Consider the following 16,650-nt stretch of genomic DNA (forward strand, 5'->3'; position numbering starts at 1 on the left):
CCTTTCTCTTAGGTTTAAGTTTAGAATTTGAATTGAGGACTACGAGTGTTTCATGCCCAAAAGGGTCTGTGACAGTACTCTACGTCCCAAGGAAGATTAGTTGAGGGGTTATCTATCCATCGCAGGATTAGACACCACTTGAGATCCTCAGAGTTAACTGAGGTTATGGCTGTAAATCAACCTGTTTTACCCCAACCTAGGGTGGAGGACATCCAGGATGAGAACGAGGTGCATCAAGCACCCCCGCCTCGTACGTTACGAGATTATTTACAACAGGTGGGGGTGAGTATATCCTCATGCATGGTTTTTCCAGAAAATACATGACACATGAATATTAAGTCAGGGGTGATCCAACTCGTTCCAAAGTTTTATGGGCTTGAATCTGAAAATCGGTATCTACACTTGAAAGAGTTTGATGAAATCATAGTCAATTTATACTTTCGTAACGTATCTGAGGACATGGTCAGGCTGAAACTCTTTCCCTTTTCTTTGAAGGAGAAAGCTAAGACATGGTTACATTCACTATGTCCCCGATCCATTGTCACATGGAATGACATGATGAGGGAGTTCATAAAGAAATTTTTTCATATCACAAAACGAACACCCTTAAAAAGTCAATCATGAACTTCGCCCAAAAGGAGAATGAAACATTCTCACAATGTTGGGAGCGGTTCAAGGATCTTGTCAGCTCATGCCCACAACACGGATTTGAAACGTGACATATTATACACTTTTTCTATGATGGACTGACATCTTCCATGCGTCAATTGGTCGAGACAATGTGCAATAGAGAATTTATGAATAAAAATGTCGTTGATGTGTGGGATTACTTGGATAGACTTGCAGAAAACACACGAGCATGGGACACATACCCAAAATCAAATACCACTTCTAGGCCCACTCAATCAAAGGAAATGGGTGGAGTATACCTTTTAAAAGAGGATGATGATCTCAATTCTAAAGTGACTAATCTCATAAAGAAATTCGAGGCCATAGAATCAAGGAAGGACAAGGGTAAGGAAGTTGTTTGCGGTATTTATCATTGTAACAGTCACACAACTGAAAATTGAGCCGTTAAACAGTATCATGTTCGTAAATCCAGGTAATAACTGGGGTCTAATATGCAATATTTGTCCCTCAACAGGTAGGCACTGGACAACTCAATCTGGCTAACTCGACTCGCCCGACTCGACCCGAACTTAATGGGTGAGTCGGTCCGAACCAATTAGGCTTTGCCCAATCCAAACTCAAACCAAGTCGAGTTCGAGTTACCTAGTAACTCGACCCGACTCAACCCGAAACTCGATCCGGTTAGACCCGACTCTCTAACCCTATCCACCACACCCTACCTCGACCAAATCCCAAAATCTATCTCTCCCTCCCTCATCCTCCTCATCTTCCAAGCCCGGCCTCTCTCTCTCTCTCTCTCTCTCTCTCTCTCTCTCTCTCTCTCTCTCTCTCTCTCTCTCTCTCTCCCCCTCATCTTCCAACCACCCACCACCATCACCCTTCTCCTTCTCCTCTAAGCCCGGCAACCACCCGCCACCATCACCCTCATCCTCCTCTCCACTCTCTCAGTCTCTCCCTCCCTCATCTTTCAATCCAACTCAGTGCCAACTCAACCTGACTCAGTACTTCTGACTAGATCAGACTCGGTCCGAATAAGTCCAAGCCAGATTGGACTCGGATCGAGTCAGGCATGCTAGACTCGGTATCGTGTCGGATCGAGTTCGGATCAGGCCTATTTCAAAATCGGATCGAGTTGAGTCAGCCCTAAGTCGGTTCGACTCAACTTGATGCCCAGCTATATTTCCACGTATGATTTGCACCCTATCCAACCTCCATGACCATTATCATTCATGCGGATTAAAAAAGGTTGAACCTAGGCCATACTCTTTAGAGAAGCTTCTAAGGTGACCCACATGCCAATTAGGCTGCAAACTGTCGACGCAAAAACCTGGACATCTGAATAGGTATGTGAATTTCCTGCATTGTGTGAACTTAGGTGGGGCTACCATTATGTTTGTGAGAAATCTACTCTGCCCGTCCATTCTGCGAGCACATTTTAGGACACGCAATTCTAAAAAAGAAATAGCCAGATCCAAGACTCAAGTGAGCCACATGAGAAAGAAAATGGGGATGAGAAATGCCTGCTGTTGAAATCTTCTAGGCTCCACCTTGATGTTTATACGACATCCAAACCCTTTATAAGGTCATTCCCAGTACAAAACTTTTATGGCACTGTTGGATTAATAATATTTGGTGGTGAGCCTCCACCTTAGAAAAAAAAAAAAAACCTTCTATGGCCACATGAATTTTTCAATGGTGGTTGTTCAATTCTCACTGTTTCCTCCCGTATGTCCTACTTTAAGTCTTTGATTGGCTAAAATTTTGTCGGACGTCCTAAAATGAGCTTGCAAAACGGATAAACAGGTTGGATTTCTCAAAAACACCACGGTAGTGGTGTCACCTAGGTTCCCACCGCAGTAACTCTCTGCAAAAAGGGTTTCTAGGAAATCCTCGTTCTCTGAATATTCCATGGTTCCTTGAATGGAAGCTCGATGTCGTCTCTCACAATGATTGATACACCGGGACGGATGACGGCATCAAATAGTCGGCACGAAGTAGGGGTGTCCCCAGTTGCGTGCGAGCAGAAGTAGCAGTACCGCATCACTTTGATTGATTGCTCGAGACCAGTCGCATTAGAAAAACCTTCTTCAAGCTAATCCCATAACTTCTCTCAAACCAGAATTCCCCAGTGGCTATGTTTAGCCCCCTTTGAAGTAGAGAAGGGCCTTCCTCTCCGTCTTCAGATAACTGCAACTGCCATCTTTGAGCAGCGACACTTGGGTGTGTTGTATCATATCTGAAGTGTTACCGCCAGATGTTTCTCAGTCGATCGAACCTGTAACACCCGCCAAAATCGACCACTAGAGAGAATTGCCGGTGCAATCTTAGCTCCAACATGCCACATTGCAACTGGGTCTTTCAAAGAATGGGGGCAAGAAGAAAACATGATCCCGCCCAACCGACGGCTTCCAAGCCTAACTCCCCCTAACCAAATCCACCACATCCCTCTGCCTCTCATAATCCTCATTCCCCTCCTTCTTCCCAAACACCGCCTTCCCCATCTCCAGCTGCATCGCCACGCTCAGCTTCGCGAAAAATGGCACGAAAACAACATCTGCTTTGTCCAAATCAAAGACCCACCTCAACATGGACGGCCTTTAACGGCTCGGGCGTCAACAGATCGCTGAGTAGCCAGTACTCGCGCTGTACTTCTTGATTAGGGCCTCTCAGGGTACGGTGAGAACTCGGACTTCGAAGATCTGAGATCCCTGTCGGCATTGGTGGTGTGGATCCTGGAATCGGCGGAGGTGGACCAGTATTAGTCGAGAAGGCCGTAGTTGTAGGATCTGATTGGGAAATTACGGGTTGGGTTTGAAGGGAAGAAGAAAATGAAGAGAGAGAGAGGGGTTGGTGCTTCTTTCCTTTAGTTTGCATTCATACGCTATCTCGGAATCCTATGGCGTGCTGTGACACAGACAACCGACATCGGCGGTGTGTTGACGTCACCAACAAGTTGTGGGTCCCGCCATGATGTATGTGTTATATCCACACCGTTCATCATTTTGCGAGATCAATTTAGGGGCAGTATCGTAGAAGAAGGCAGATATCAAAGCTCAACTGGACCACACCGTAGAAAGCAATGGGGATTGAGCGCTTACTGTTGAAAACTTCTCGGGGGCACACAGGTTTTGGATCAAGCTGATGTTTATGTTTTCCCTTAATCCAGGTCTGTGTAACCTTATGAACCGGTTTGATGGTAAATAAACATCATGGTGGCCCTAGGAAGGTTTCGATGTTGGGCATCATTGTCTCCATGTCTTTCTGTGGTGTGGTCCACTTGAGCTTTGGATCTAACTCATTTTTTAAATCATCACCTAAAATGATCTCATAAAATGGATGAACAGTGTGGATATAACACATACATCATGGTGGGGTCCACAGAACTTGGTTACGTCAACATACCACCAAGGCACGCAATCCACTTCTACCTCAGTTGAGAATCATACTTCTGTTAATTTACCTGTTTTTTTCCCTTTCATTTCCCTTGGGCCCCACCGGACCATCTACTCTCCTAACCATCGGTCCACCGTACGCAAAAGTGGACCCACCTGATCGATCATGTGTGCTTTATACACAATGTGCCCCATCCACAACGGGGCACACCAAATGAACCGTCACGATCAAAGGGGTTGGGCTAACATGTACGATAGGGATTGAGGCAACACATCGACTGAAGTTGATCTCCATAGTTTGAACTTTCCCGCGAAACTTCCACCAGCCCAGTCACAGTGGACATAAGTTACGTGCGGTTTGTAGTAGTGTCCATGGTTTCAACTTTCCCGCGGAACTTCCACCAGCCCAGTCACAGTGGACATAAGTTACGTGCGGTTTGTAGTAGTGGATATGAAATTTCAAATGCAAAGGCCATTGTATGATAACTGTCTGAAGAGATATCACAAACAAACAACAAAGGTAAGGGTGCATTGCAATGGAAAGATTAACTTATGTCCACTGTACGCAAAAGTGGACCCACCTGATCCATCATGTGTGCTTTATACACAATGTGCCCCATCCACAACGGGCCACACCAGATGAACCGCCACGATCAAAGGGGTTGGGCTAACATGTACGATAGGGATTGAGGCAACACATCGACTGAAGTTGATCTCCATAGTTTGAACTTTCCCGCGAAACTTCCACCAGCCCAGTCACAGTGGACATAAGTTACGTGCGGTTTGTAGTAGTGGATATGAAATTTCAAATGCAAAGGCCATTGTATGATAACTTTCTGAAGAGATATCACAAACAAACAACAAAGGTAAGGGTGCATTGCAATGGAAAGATTAATTACTTTCACAAACCCACACAAAAATGAAAAGGGTAAATTTCTCTTCATTTTCTTTCATAGAGACACTCGATCATAGGATGCTAAAAACAGATAAATAGAGGTGCATCCTTCCCTCTCTTGCTATCTCCTCTCTTTACACATAGCAAAGCTGCTGTTGTACTAAGAGAAGAAGCTCCCTAACATGGCTACTAACGAACATTCCTACTCTTCTTCTTCCCTTCAAGGGCCTTCATCTTCTTCCCCCATCCTGCAAGTACAACTTCCGCCCGGATTCCATTTCATACCCCATGACTGGCAGTTGATAATGCACTACCTCTTTTGCCGTACCCATGAACTTGAGCCTCCAGAGGACATAAACATCCCTGAAATAAATATTTATGATCACCTCCCTGATGATCTTAAACGTGAGTAGGAGCATGTCAATGCTATTTTCTCGTTTACTTTTGTATATCTTTTTTTTGGGTCTTTTCTTTTTCCTTCTTATTTTACTTCTGCATATTGGACAAGGGTGGAGGGATACTCACGCCATAAATAGGCCGGGCTTGATTTCTTGGCCTAGAGTTGGACCTGATTTTCTTGGGCCCCTTGGGAGAATATACGGGTCTCTTCTTTTTCCTTCTTATTTTACTTCCCACATATTGGACAAGAGTAGAGAGACACTCACACCATAAATAAGGCGGGCTTGATTTTTTGGTATATTTTTTTTTGGATCTTTTCTTTGTTCCTTCTTATTTTACTTCATACATATTGGACAAGGGTAGAGGGACACTCACACCACCAACAGGTAGGGCTCGATTTCCCGATATATCTCTTTTTGGGTCTTTTCTTTTTCCTTCTTATTTTACTTCTCGCATAGTGGGCATGGGTGGAAGGACACTCATACCACACCATAAACTGGCCAGGCTTGATTTCCTAGTCCCTAGGGCAGACCTGATTTTCCTTGCCCCTTTGGGAGAATATATGGGTATTTTCTTTTTCCTTCTTATATATTTTACATTTGCATATTAGACAAGGGTTGATTTTCCTAGCCCCTTTGGGAGAATATATGGTTTTTCTTTCTTTTACTTTTTGATTTTCAAAATATATTGCTAAGACCTGATTTTTAGGGGCCCTTAGGAGAATATATTACTGGGGCATATTTGTTGTTCCCAAAATTCGAACACAAAATCTTCGACCCAAATACCTTGTCAAGCAACCACTTTCTATAAAAGCAATCGTGTATCAATGTATATAAAGGGACTTTAATGGAATTTATTTCCTTCCTTTTGTTGGTATTTTGAATTGCAATTGCAACATAAGTTTAAGCTTCATTAATCTAAGAATAGCTCCACCTATTCTTTGTGCTTTTTATGATGGCATTTTCTTACATTTCTTCATTTCTTGTTAGACTAGTTATTTTGTTGATTTCTTTCATATTATATTCTATCTCATGTTAATAGATTATGTATATATACACGTGCACATGCATACAGAAGATATATTCGCAGGCTATCATGCCAAAAAAAAAAAATTGTACTAATTGGATGATCCAATCCATCCTTCATTTTGCCTTATTTTATAAGTTGGTCCTTTTTTTTGGCCATCGATGGGATGGCTAGGATTTCCTAACAAAAGTGATTCTTTAGAATCATAAGTAGTCCATGATGATCTCTATCAAATAGATAGATAAAATCATTGATTGGACATATTTTATGGAATTACTGACAATCCAAATTAAATACCATTGCTTGAATAGATAATATTTGTTAGGTTGGTGTGATTTTTGCATGGTAGACCAAGAAGTATTCTTTGGATCTAATGAATGGTCTAGATCAATGGATTGGACAGTCCAAGTGCCCCAATGCAACTAACTACAATTAGGAGCACTATACTGCTCGGAGAGCACAGGAACATTTTATGTATGGATATATTCATGTATATATTATGGATGCACGGAAATGCTAATGTCCCTACCTTGGGGATCTGAGCAACGTCCCCAAACCCATTGCCTTACACATGGGACATGAAATCATTGATAGAGAGCAACGGGAGCAATCCATGGTATAAGAATCATACCAATGGGATGATCCTAACCTTTCCAATTGGACGAATTTTACAATGGCCATAGCTCAAATGGTTAGAATCACCCAACCAAAAATGCTACTTCGGAATTAATACAAAGCAGGATCTATAGAATAGATGTTTCAAGATGAGGATTGGACTTATTTTACTTCTCCGCTCAAATCTTGACTATGCATTTTCCATTGTATTGATTGGATGGTTAGAATCATCTATTTGTCATGATTCATGCACCATGGCTAGCCTCTACCTGTATGAATGAATGGATGCTTCAAATCGATAATGCTTCATCTCATGCGTCATTGCTAACCTCCACATAAAGGTGTCCACGCTAGCATTTCTCTACATGCGTGCGTGCACATTCACACACATATCTATGTGTCTTTGTGTGTGTGTTTTGAATTGCAATTAATTTGATTGTAATAAGTGGTTTTTTAGTCTTAGATTTCTTTTTATTTCTGTATATCTTTTTTCTATTTCTTGGTCATATCTATTCTTTGTTACTGTAGTTCGGGAACTTTTTTTTATGTAATTCGATGTATTGAATGCAATAACATTAATATATGAGGTTATCTCTCAAAAAAAACAAAAACACTTCCTATATTGTTTTTTTTTTTTTTTTTTTAAATCCCTTTTTTATTGTGTTAGTTGGTTCTGTAGTACTCTTTTCTTCTCACTTTGGGTTGAATTGTGTTTAGACTAATATCAAGATCTTGTTGAATCAATGATCAGTTTTCGTGTTTCCTTCTTCTTTATAGGTGTTCCCTCTTCTTTCTTTGTTTTGAGTATTTTGCCAGTTCAGTTCTGTTTGATTTTATCTATCATGTTGTTATTTTTTATTATGACTAAATCGGACTCCGTGGCCTTGTTTAAATCTAGGATCACTTGCCTATTATCTTCTATATCTTCTGTTATCGATAGGCTGTTTATTGTTTCTTCTCTCTTTGTTACAACTGTGGTTTCTATACCAAAATGTGAGTTCATATAAGTGTTTGTGAAATCTTAGATCAGTCCTCATTCCTTCAGTGTTCTTTCTTCTTTCATTGCTTCAACTGGTGAGAAAGTTCTGCTTTGTCCATTTTATCTTATCTTGCTGATATAATGAATCTAAGAACTCCATTGATTTGTAGGCAACTTCTATTATGGCTTCGAAGGTGACATGTATTTCTACACTCGTAGGAAGTTCATTGGAGAGCGGGTAGAACGCCTTGTAGCTGGCGGTCGTGGATTTTGGAAGAATACTGGCAAGGATGACAATATAAAAATTTCCAAGGACATCGTCGGGATTAAAAAGGCATTTGCCTATCGTGAGGAGAATGGAAAACATGCGACCGGTTGGCAGATGCAGGAGTATAGGCTTAAGAATACGGAGGTAATTATGATTTGGTGATGTCGACATTAATTATCAGTGTGTGTGTGTATAATGGTACTATGAGGTCGACCTGTGTGGGCCCCAGCGTTACGTGTGTTGAACATCTACACCGTGTATATGATGGGTCCCTTTAGTTTATGGTATAATTATCCCAAAATTCAGCCGTATATGGAATTTAGGTGGGCCATACCATCTAAAACCATGTGAGGACATGCCTAAAATGTATAAAATCACTTGGTGGGGTCTACCTTAGTTTTGGATGCGGCTGAAACTTGGTCCGACCCCTCATCCAGGTGGGACACACACATGGATGGTATGGAATTGTGAATCACGTCTCAGTGCGCCTAATAAAGTATTATGAATGTTTTAATGGAAAAATAACCCCTCTGTTATATGTGGTGTGGCCCACACAAGTCATGGATTGACTTGATTTTTAATCCCATGGCCCACCATGGATTGTTGCATCCGACTTATGGGTAGTTCTCATGAGGTCGAGCTGCGTGGCCCCACCGTGATGCATGTCGAACATCTACCCCATTCGTTAGATGCATCATTCCATGTTGGGCCTTGGGTTTAAAAATCTAGTCAATCCATGACTTGTATGGGCTACACCACATATAAAAGTTAAAAGGGGTTACCATCCCATTAAAACATTCATAATTATTTATTGGCCCACCAAGATGTGGTTCAAAAATTCAGCCCATCCATTATGTGTGTCACACTTGGATGAGGGGTCAGACCAAGTTTCATTGGCATCCAAATTATAGGTGGGCCCCATGAAGTGCTTTTATATGTTTTAAGCATGTCTTCACATGATTTTAAATGGTATGGCCCACCTAGTTCTGTATGTGGCTGATTTTTGGGATATCCAATAATTTAAAGGGGACCCATCAAATGCATAGTGTCTATGTTTGACACGCATCATGGGCAGAGTTCCCATGAGGTCGAGCTTGTGGACCCCACCGTGATGTATGTTGAACATCCACACCGTGCATTTGGTGGGTCCACTCTAGGTTAGGGTGTCTCAAGAAACTGCCGTATCCAGAACTTAGGTTGGCCATACACTATGGAACCATGTGAAATCATACTTAAAACATCTAAAGGCACTTGGTGGGGTTCACTTGAGTTTTGAAATGGCCTGAAATTTGTTTTGATTCCTCGTCCAAATGACACAAATAATGAATGGGTCGGATGTTTGAACCCCATCTTAGCGGCCTTGTAAAAGGAAGGTTTCAATGGGTGGGCATCCACTCTCAACTGTTTTCTATTGTGTGGCCCACCTAAGTCATGGATGGCTTGATTTTTAGGCCCATGGCCCACAATGAAAGGGTGCATCTAATTGATGGTGGACGTCCAACACACATTATGGTGAGGCCGGCAGAGTTGATCAACCTCATGGGAATAAAGACTCTTAGACCCTTGCCACACACGGAGAGAAATATTCTCTTACTAACTACCCGTACCTGTGAGCAAAGGGGTCCATAGTTCGGGTGGGCCCCACTGTGATGTATTTCCAATATCCACTCCAACCATCACCTGCATGATTGCATTTTAGGCCTTGGGCTAAAGCACAAGAAAAATTCATGATTCAAGTGGGCCACACCAAGGAAACAGTTGGAAGGGGGACGCTCACCGTTAATTATTTTACAGTGCCCATCATAATGATCATGTAAAATCCACTCTAACCATCATTTGTACCATTCATATTTAGTCCCAAGGCCAGAAATCCGGCCGAACCGCAATTCAGGTGGGTCGCACAGTAGGAAACAGTTGGGATAGGGCAATGTCCACCCTTGAAATTTTACAGGGCTCACCATGAATCCACTCCGATCATTATTTTCCTTGTGAAAAATATGCCTGGCGAAACTTTCATTAGTCACAATGGTTATTTATGTGGGCCACGTGAAAGGAAACAATTTGGCTGTTTCCACTCATGTGGTCTAATCAACTGAATAAAACAAAAGCCCTTTTCAATATTATTTTCTATGGTTTCCTCTATCCACGTTTTTCTTTAAATGTAATGTTTTCATTTCCAAATCTTTTTTTTTAATTCCACCAAAAGAGGCCCTTCCCCGCCTTCCATATTCTCCTACATTCGTAATATGTACTTAAAATTGAAGGTTCCAAAGGTTTCATCCATCGTTGTAGGTTGAGAAAAATACCTTGTTCAACCACAATATATAGGACAGAAATTTGAATCAACTTGTATTTATCAAAGCACGTCATTTTTTGGGTTTAGGTTTGTTGGTGATCTTTATCAAAGTGTGTGTGTGTGTATAAAATAACCTAATCATTTTAAGATTTCTCCACCTGGTTGTACAAAACAAAGTTCATATGGTTGTATTTACAAAACAAAGTTGATAGTTTTGTCACGATTTCTTGTTATCTCCAAATCCATCATCACTCCATTCCCATTTCCGGGTGCATTTTGTGGATGGAAGCATTCAGTACATCAATCTGTTCGAATTCACTGATGTGCCAAATGGCTCTTGACTTCCAAAAAATAAAAATAGAAAATTTTGTGAGCTTGGACATTGATCTTTCTTTAATTTGCTCCATCATTCTTCTTTACATTGTTTCTCCTTGCAGGCAGACGACGTTGTTCTATATAAAATTTACAAGAACTAACCGAAGCTCTCGTTCCGGAGGTATACAATCAATGGAAGCAACCAGCCACAACATGCATAGCAAATGCAAGCTTCGTTTGAGGACTCTTTCACTCCTAACTCCACTTGAGTATATAGGATTTGGGTTTTATATATGGAAGTTTCATATGATATCCAGATGCATTATTTGATTTCATTCCTTGGAACTCTACTTAAGTGTATAGGATTTGGATTTTATATATGGAAGTAATTTCAAATGATATCCAGATGCATTATTTGGTATTAGAGCCTTGTTAATTAAACCCCACACGCATGCAATAAAGTTCTTGTCCGTGCCATATATTGGCCAGCATGGCACGATAGGTCCTAGATCTAGTCCATCCTTCAGAACAGGACTGCTATAACGATGCCCTAGACCAAGAATCAGGTTAATCACTGGTTAGGTGGGCTATATTTTCTGAACAACCGTACGGGTCTGAAAACTCGTTGAAGTTTTCTAACCCATCAACCTGTTTCCATTATTAGGCCCACATGCTGAGTGCACCATATTTATTTTTGTGAAATGGTAGTGGATCCTCTTACCTCTATCATGGTATTAACCTCGGCCTTGACTTTGAAAATAGTCGATGGGATGCAGCTAGGGGTGTACATGGGGCCGAACCGAGTCGAACTGGGCTCAACCCGGCCCGGTCCGCTCACCAGCCAAAGCAGCCCGACTCGGCCCGGCCCGGTCACTGGGCCAACATGTCTAGCCCGAACCCGGCCCCGGTCAGCAATCGGGCGAGTTCGGGCCAGTTTCGAACTCACGATTTGGACGACCTTGATTTTTTGACTCTGCTCTATCTACTCCATAGGAAGAGCTTAGGCAGATAATTTAAATGGCCTTCATTTTTGGAAAGAATTTTTGTCATAGATTTTTAGGACTTTGTTCCATCTACAAAGGAACCTACGATTTGGATGGCCTGGATTGTTGTAAATGGTTTGGGTAACTAGGTAAGAATTTAGAAATATATATATATATATATAGGCCGAGTCGGGCCGAACTGGAACCTATCCGAACTCGGCCCGAACTCAGTTTCAGGCCGAAGAAAATGGCCCGTCCTGACCCGAACTCAGTTATGGGTCGGGCCGGGTCGAGCTTTTTCGGGCCGAGTCGAGCGAGCTAATCGGGCTAGCCTGGTTTGTGTACAGCCCTAGATGCAGCCCCAAAAAACCTGTGCCATGTGTGGCCCACCTGATGCGTTGACCATGCAGATTTTTGTTTTTGATCATCTAACTGATTAATCCAGGGTAAATTGACCATTGATTGTTGATCCATGACCCTTACTCTTCAGCTTGGTCCACCTAATCGACTTCGGACCATCAGATGTAAGCATACACAAATCATGCCATTGGATCTCATGTTAAGTGGTTGGGTGTTGGTTTAGACAACTTGAACCGTTGATCTTCTTTTGAATGGTCAAGAGTCGCATTGGTTAATCAATTTGGATTGGCGATATACAATTATGTTTGTGCCCTGTGATCCGTGTGCATGTGCATGGCTGCATGAGATGGCTACAAAGCCTTTTACAGCATGTTGTCATGGCTTATGTTTGTGAGATCCGAGCTATTCATTAAGCAGGGATTTTACCATGACCATTCCCTAGCCCAAGATTATGCCAGGCCACTCACTAGTCAGGTCAGGCTTGTATAATATAGACCGTTGGTCATCTTTTGAACCATGTACGTTGTCTTACACTAGTATAGACCGCTGGTCTCAGTTCAAGACCATACAGATGACACAAGTGAATTTGATATGGATTGTTAGGGGATTTTTGCTCGACGGGTCAGATTGGCCTGCAGGTCAACTGGCTAGACCCGATTCTGAGGTGAATTTAGACCAAGCTGAACTGGTAGTGGATCAGGTTCTGGTTAGAAATATGGCCGTTACTTAAATAGGTCTGGCTACCATTCCGAGCCCAGCCGCCCATATAGTTTTCAACGTGCTGGGCCTTGGGTGTGTCAATGGGCTAGGTTAGGGCCAGGCCAAGCTCTGCTCAAGCCCAGCCCACATTTTTTAACATTAGTACAAGCTCAACCTGGCCTGTGATGAGCCAAAATAGTCCAGCCCAAGCCCAACCCGAGATGTTTATCCTTGGCTTGAGCATAAACCCTAGTCCAGGCTAATGGGCTGTTGTTCACAGTCCCAACCTGTATTTAAAATAAAAAAAATAAAAAAATATTTACGCGCACACCACAATGGGTACTCGAACCTATGCCATTAGTATTGAAACTCCTGTAAGCCTACCACTAAGCCATGAGTAGGGACCCAGTCGCCCCCTATCTAGATTTGAGTAATGGTCCTCAAGCCTGACCCTTGAGATTGATACTCTAGCTGAAGCCCAGCCACAAGCAGGGTAGACCCAAAAGCCCAATGGCCACACCGGCAGCCCTAGCTGCGTAGGATGCTGGTTCCACCCAACCCAAAACAAATTAACCAATAATCAAATAGATACACTCATAATGTATGTATCTAGTAACTAGAACAAGATTGTATACTTTTAGCCCCATATGTCATTATCAAACGTAAAGTGAACTCCCCTTGGTTAGGCTGATTAATAGAGCACAACCCAATTACAATTAAATGGCCAGGTCAGGTCTTCAGTTTGATGAAATTTTAAGTGGGTTAAGTTGGCCGGGGCCACGGGATAATGGGTCATAGGTCAGGCTTGGGCTAGAATAAACAGGTCGCCTTGAGCTGACCCAGACATGACCAGTTGCATGCCCCTGGGTCATTTAATACTCTAGCAGATAACCCCCCTTCAACACTACGGTCTTGGTATCGATACTCAGGTGGCAGACTCTGGCTGCAATCAGACCGTGAATGGAGTATATCTATACCGTGAATGGAGTATATCTATAGAGCTCAGTTTGGATTAGGCGAGATCCCGGCCTCACCTTAGATGGTGTGGCCCTTAGCATAGGGTTACCATGGGGCCCACCTTGATGTATGCATAATGTATATATTGATGTTGTCCATCCTTTTTTACAAATCATTTTAGGAAATTATCCCAAAAATGAAGCAGATCCAATTATCAGGCAGACTATACCTTAAAATGATTTGCAAAAATGACTAGACAATACATAGTACCTGCATCAAGATCTACTTCAGTTTTATAATAATGCCTTGAGATAATTTGAAAAATAAAAATAAAAATGAATAGACAATACATATACATACATCAAGGTGGGCCCCATGGTAACCGCATGATAAGGGCTGCACTACACCATCTTAGGTGAGGCCAGGTCTCACCTAAACCGCTCTCTACCAGAGAGCGGATTGCATCCTGCCCCTGCCTGACCAATTCATCTAGGCAAGGGCTCTTTGGGATCCATTTTATCCACTTAGTTCATCCATTTTACCATATCATTAAGGCTATGAGCCAAAAATGCAGCATATCCAAGGCTCAAGGTGGACCTCAAAGTGGGGATTGAATCCATGCATCACGGTGGGCCCCTCAAAGCACTAGCCTGTTCTGAACTCGGGACAAGGGTGGAAACTAAACCACCCCCACCACTGGGCGCTGCAAAAGCCCTATCGCAGGAAGTTCTTGCCTGGAATACTAGGTGGGGCCTACCTTGATGTTTGTGAGAAATTCACTTTGCCTATCTGTTTTTCTGAATTATTTTAAGACAATAAAACATAAATCAGATCGATTCAAAAGTTAAGGCATCCATACCAGAAGAATCAGTGGGAATTTAGTGACCAATGTTGAAAATTTTGTATGGCCACAAAAGTTTCATATCAAACTATGTTTTTAATGTTTTCAATTCATTTCCATGAAAATGACCTTATAAACTTGGATGGCACATAAACATCAAGGTAGAGCTATGAAGGTTTCAACAATAGAAAACTCTATCCCTTGTTTACCCTTTTGTATGGCTGACTTTAGTTTTGGGTCCACCTGAATTTTGGTCTCGTATTCTAAAACGATAGGCAAACAAATGAATAAAGTAGATTTCTTACAAATATCACATTGAACCCCAACTAGCATCCCAGTTTAGGACTTCTTGCCAAAGCCCTCACAGGAAATCTGCGTCCAAGAAGTACACACTGTTCCACGTCCAGAACCAAAATTCAGTAGATTGAATATTTTTAACAGCCAATTCTTGGACACCTGTTTGTTGAAGTAGAACCATTGATATTTTTTATTTTTTTACCATCCAATAACTGTCTGCCAATCAGTACTCACGTAATTAAGTAAGAGTTTTTTTTTTTTAATGGTAAAACTAAACTAAGGTACATGATTTGAAACACCCAGATCCATAGCTTAACTGGCAGACTGAGTGGACACTTGAGGTCTTGGTATGATCCCTAGTGGGGGTGGCTAACATGGAGTGTCTACTGACATGGGTGTGTACTAACAAGCAAACCCAAAAAAAAAAAAAAAAAAAGTACATGATTTGAAAAGTTTAATTATAACTACTTGTATGCTAGGTGTGTCATAATCTTTAAGTGCCTGCCTTTCATCTTTCACCAATGCCAAGGTATCTTACCTATTACCCAATAAAATAAGGGAACGAATTGTCCGTGCCCATCCATGGAAGTTCCGGTGGTCACAAGATATGCAGGGGCACAGATATTCCTGTGAGAATTCAACTATGTCCATCAGTTTTCCAAGCTCACAGTAAAATAGTATTAAAAAAATATATATTAAATAATAATATAAAAAAAAAAGGCACGTCCAAAACTCACATGGGCCACATCACAGGAAACAGGCACCCATTATTGAAAACTTTGTGAGGCCTGCAGAAGTTTTTTTTATCAAGATAATATTAATTCCTAGGTTTTATCTCAACTGTAATAAACTTGTGAATGGTTTGTATGGCATCTAAATGTCACCATAGTTTCCACAAAGGTTTCCACACTGTACATTTCCATTCTCAATGTCAACTGTAATAAACTTGTGAATGGTTTGTATGGCATCTAAATGTCACCATAGTTTCCAGATCCTTTTAAAAAGCCATGGCCCACCAAAAAATTAAAATTTGATCCATTCCTTCACCGGTTTAATTGTCATAAACTCAAAGATAAGCTGAATTTTAATTTTTTAGTGGGTACCTGTCCTTTATGAAACGATATTTTCCATCTCAAAACAAGAGCCTCCCATATGAGATGCAGTGGTGAGAGGATTATTTTTGTAAAAATAAACTCAGGTCTACAAATTTTTAAATTTGGTATACACGGGCTCCTGCAATGACAACGGCACCATACGTCTGGCAGGGTCATCTGTGTTTTTATTTTAAAAAAAAACTCAAAGGTGAAGTATGGGCGGCATCCATGGAAATGATTCAGTAGATCTGGGTTGTCTGGATTTCCTGAGCTTCTCCATCAATAATTCACGCAAGCACTCACCGTATACGTGGAAGAAGATGTATCTGAGCCGTCCATTAATCACCCTGGAAGGCTAGCCTTTAACACACAACCGATTGGGAAGATCAAAACAAAAATTATTGATGGTCTGTATTTATGGGGGAAAATCGGTAAAGATCTCAGCAGAATCAAATGGTTCGTTTTTTTAATCTGAACTTGGGTTCAACTGAAGTTGGTGTTCATTGGATGAACGATCCAGATTCACCATAACCCTAGCCAGGTGTGCCACAGGAGCTGGGCTGGCACAGGTGCTGAGAAGAGATATGCACCAATGGATAATTTC

At 41.7% G+C, this 16,650-nt stretch overlaps 1 protein-coding gene, 1 non-coding gene and 1 pseudogene across 2 annotated transcripts; 1 reads left to right on the forward strand and 2 right to left on the reverse strand.

The window, feature by feature from the left end:
• Window positions 1-602: 602 nt before the first annotated feature.
• Window positions 603-709, reverse strand: LOC131224478 (small nucleolar RNA R71). The gene has a single exon (XR_009160959.1). It is a non-coding gene; the product is annotated as a small nucleolar RNA R71 (small nucleolar RNA).
• Window positions 710-1,985: 1,276 nt separating this feature from the next.
• LOC131224147 (probable arabinosyltransferase ARAD1) lies at window positions 1,986-4,149 on the reverse strand (annotated as a pseudogene).
• A 476-nt stretch (window positions 4,150-4,625) lies between these two features.
• LOC131223166 (NAC domain-containing protein 30-like) lies at window positions 4,626-11,239 on the forward strand. The gene is made up of 3 exons (XM_058218480.1): window positions 4,626-5,322; window positions 8,107-8,348; window positions 10,938-11,239. Exons 1-3 carry the CDS (start codon window positions 5,100-5,102, stop codon window positions 10,974-10,976), a joined length of 504 nt encoding a protein of 167 aa, XP_058074463.1. The 5' UTR covers window positions 4,626-5,099; the 3' UTR covers window positions 10,977-11,239.
• The last annotated feature ends 5,411 nt before the right edge of the window (window positions 11,240-16,650 follow it).

This window comes from Magnolia sinica, chromosome 13, assembly GCF_029962835.1.
Source record: "Magnolia sinica isolate HGM2019 chromosome 13, MsV1, whole genome shotgun sequence".
NCBI classification, from domain to species: domain Eukaryota; kingdom Viridiplantae; phylum Streptophyta; class Magnoliopsida; order Magnoliales; family Magnoliaceae; genus Magnolia; species Magnolia sinica.

What these genes read in the sequence shown, in the direction of transcription:
- LOC131223166 (XM_058218480.1), top strand. Translation starts at nt 5,100, where the DNA reads ATGGCTACTAACGAACATTCCTACTCTTCTTCTTCCCTTCAAGGGCCT. An exon ending in CCTCCCTGATGATCTTAAAC is followed by an intron (nt 5,323 to 8,106) that starts GTGAGTAGGAGC and finishes ATTGATTTGTAG; the next exon opens with GCAACTTCTATTATGGCTTC. An exon ending in ATAGGCTTAAGAATACGGAG is followed by an intron (nt 8,349 to 10,937) that starts GTAATTATGATT and finishes TTCTCCTTGCAG; the next exon opens with GCAGACGACGTTGTTCTATA.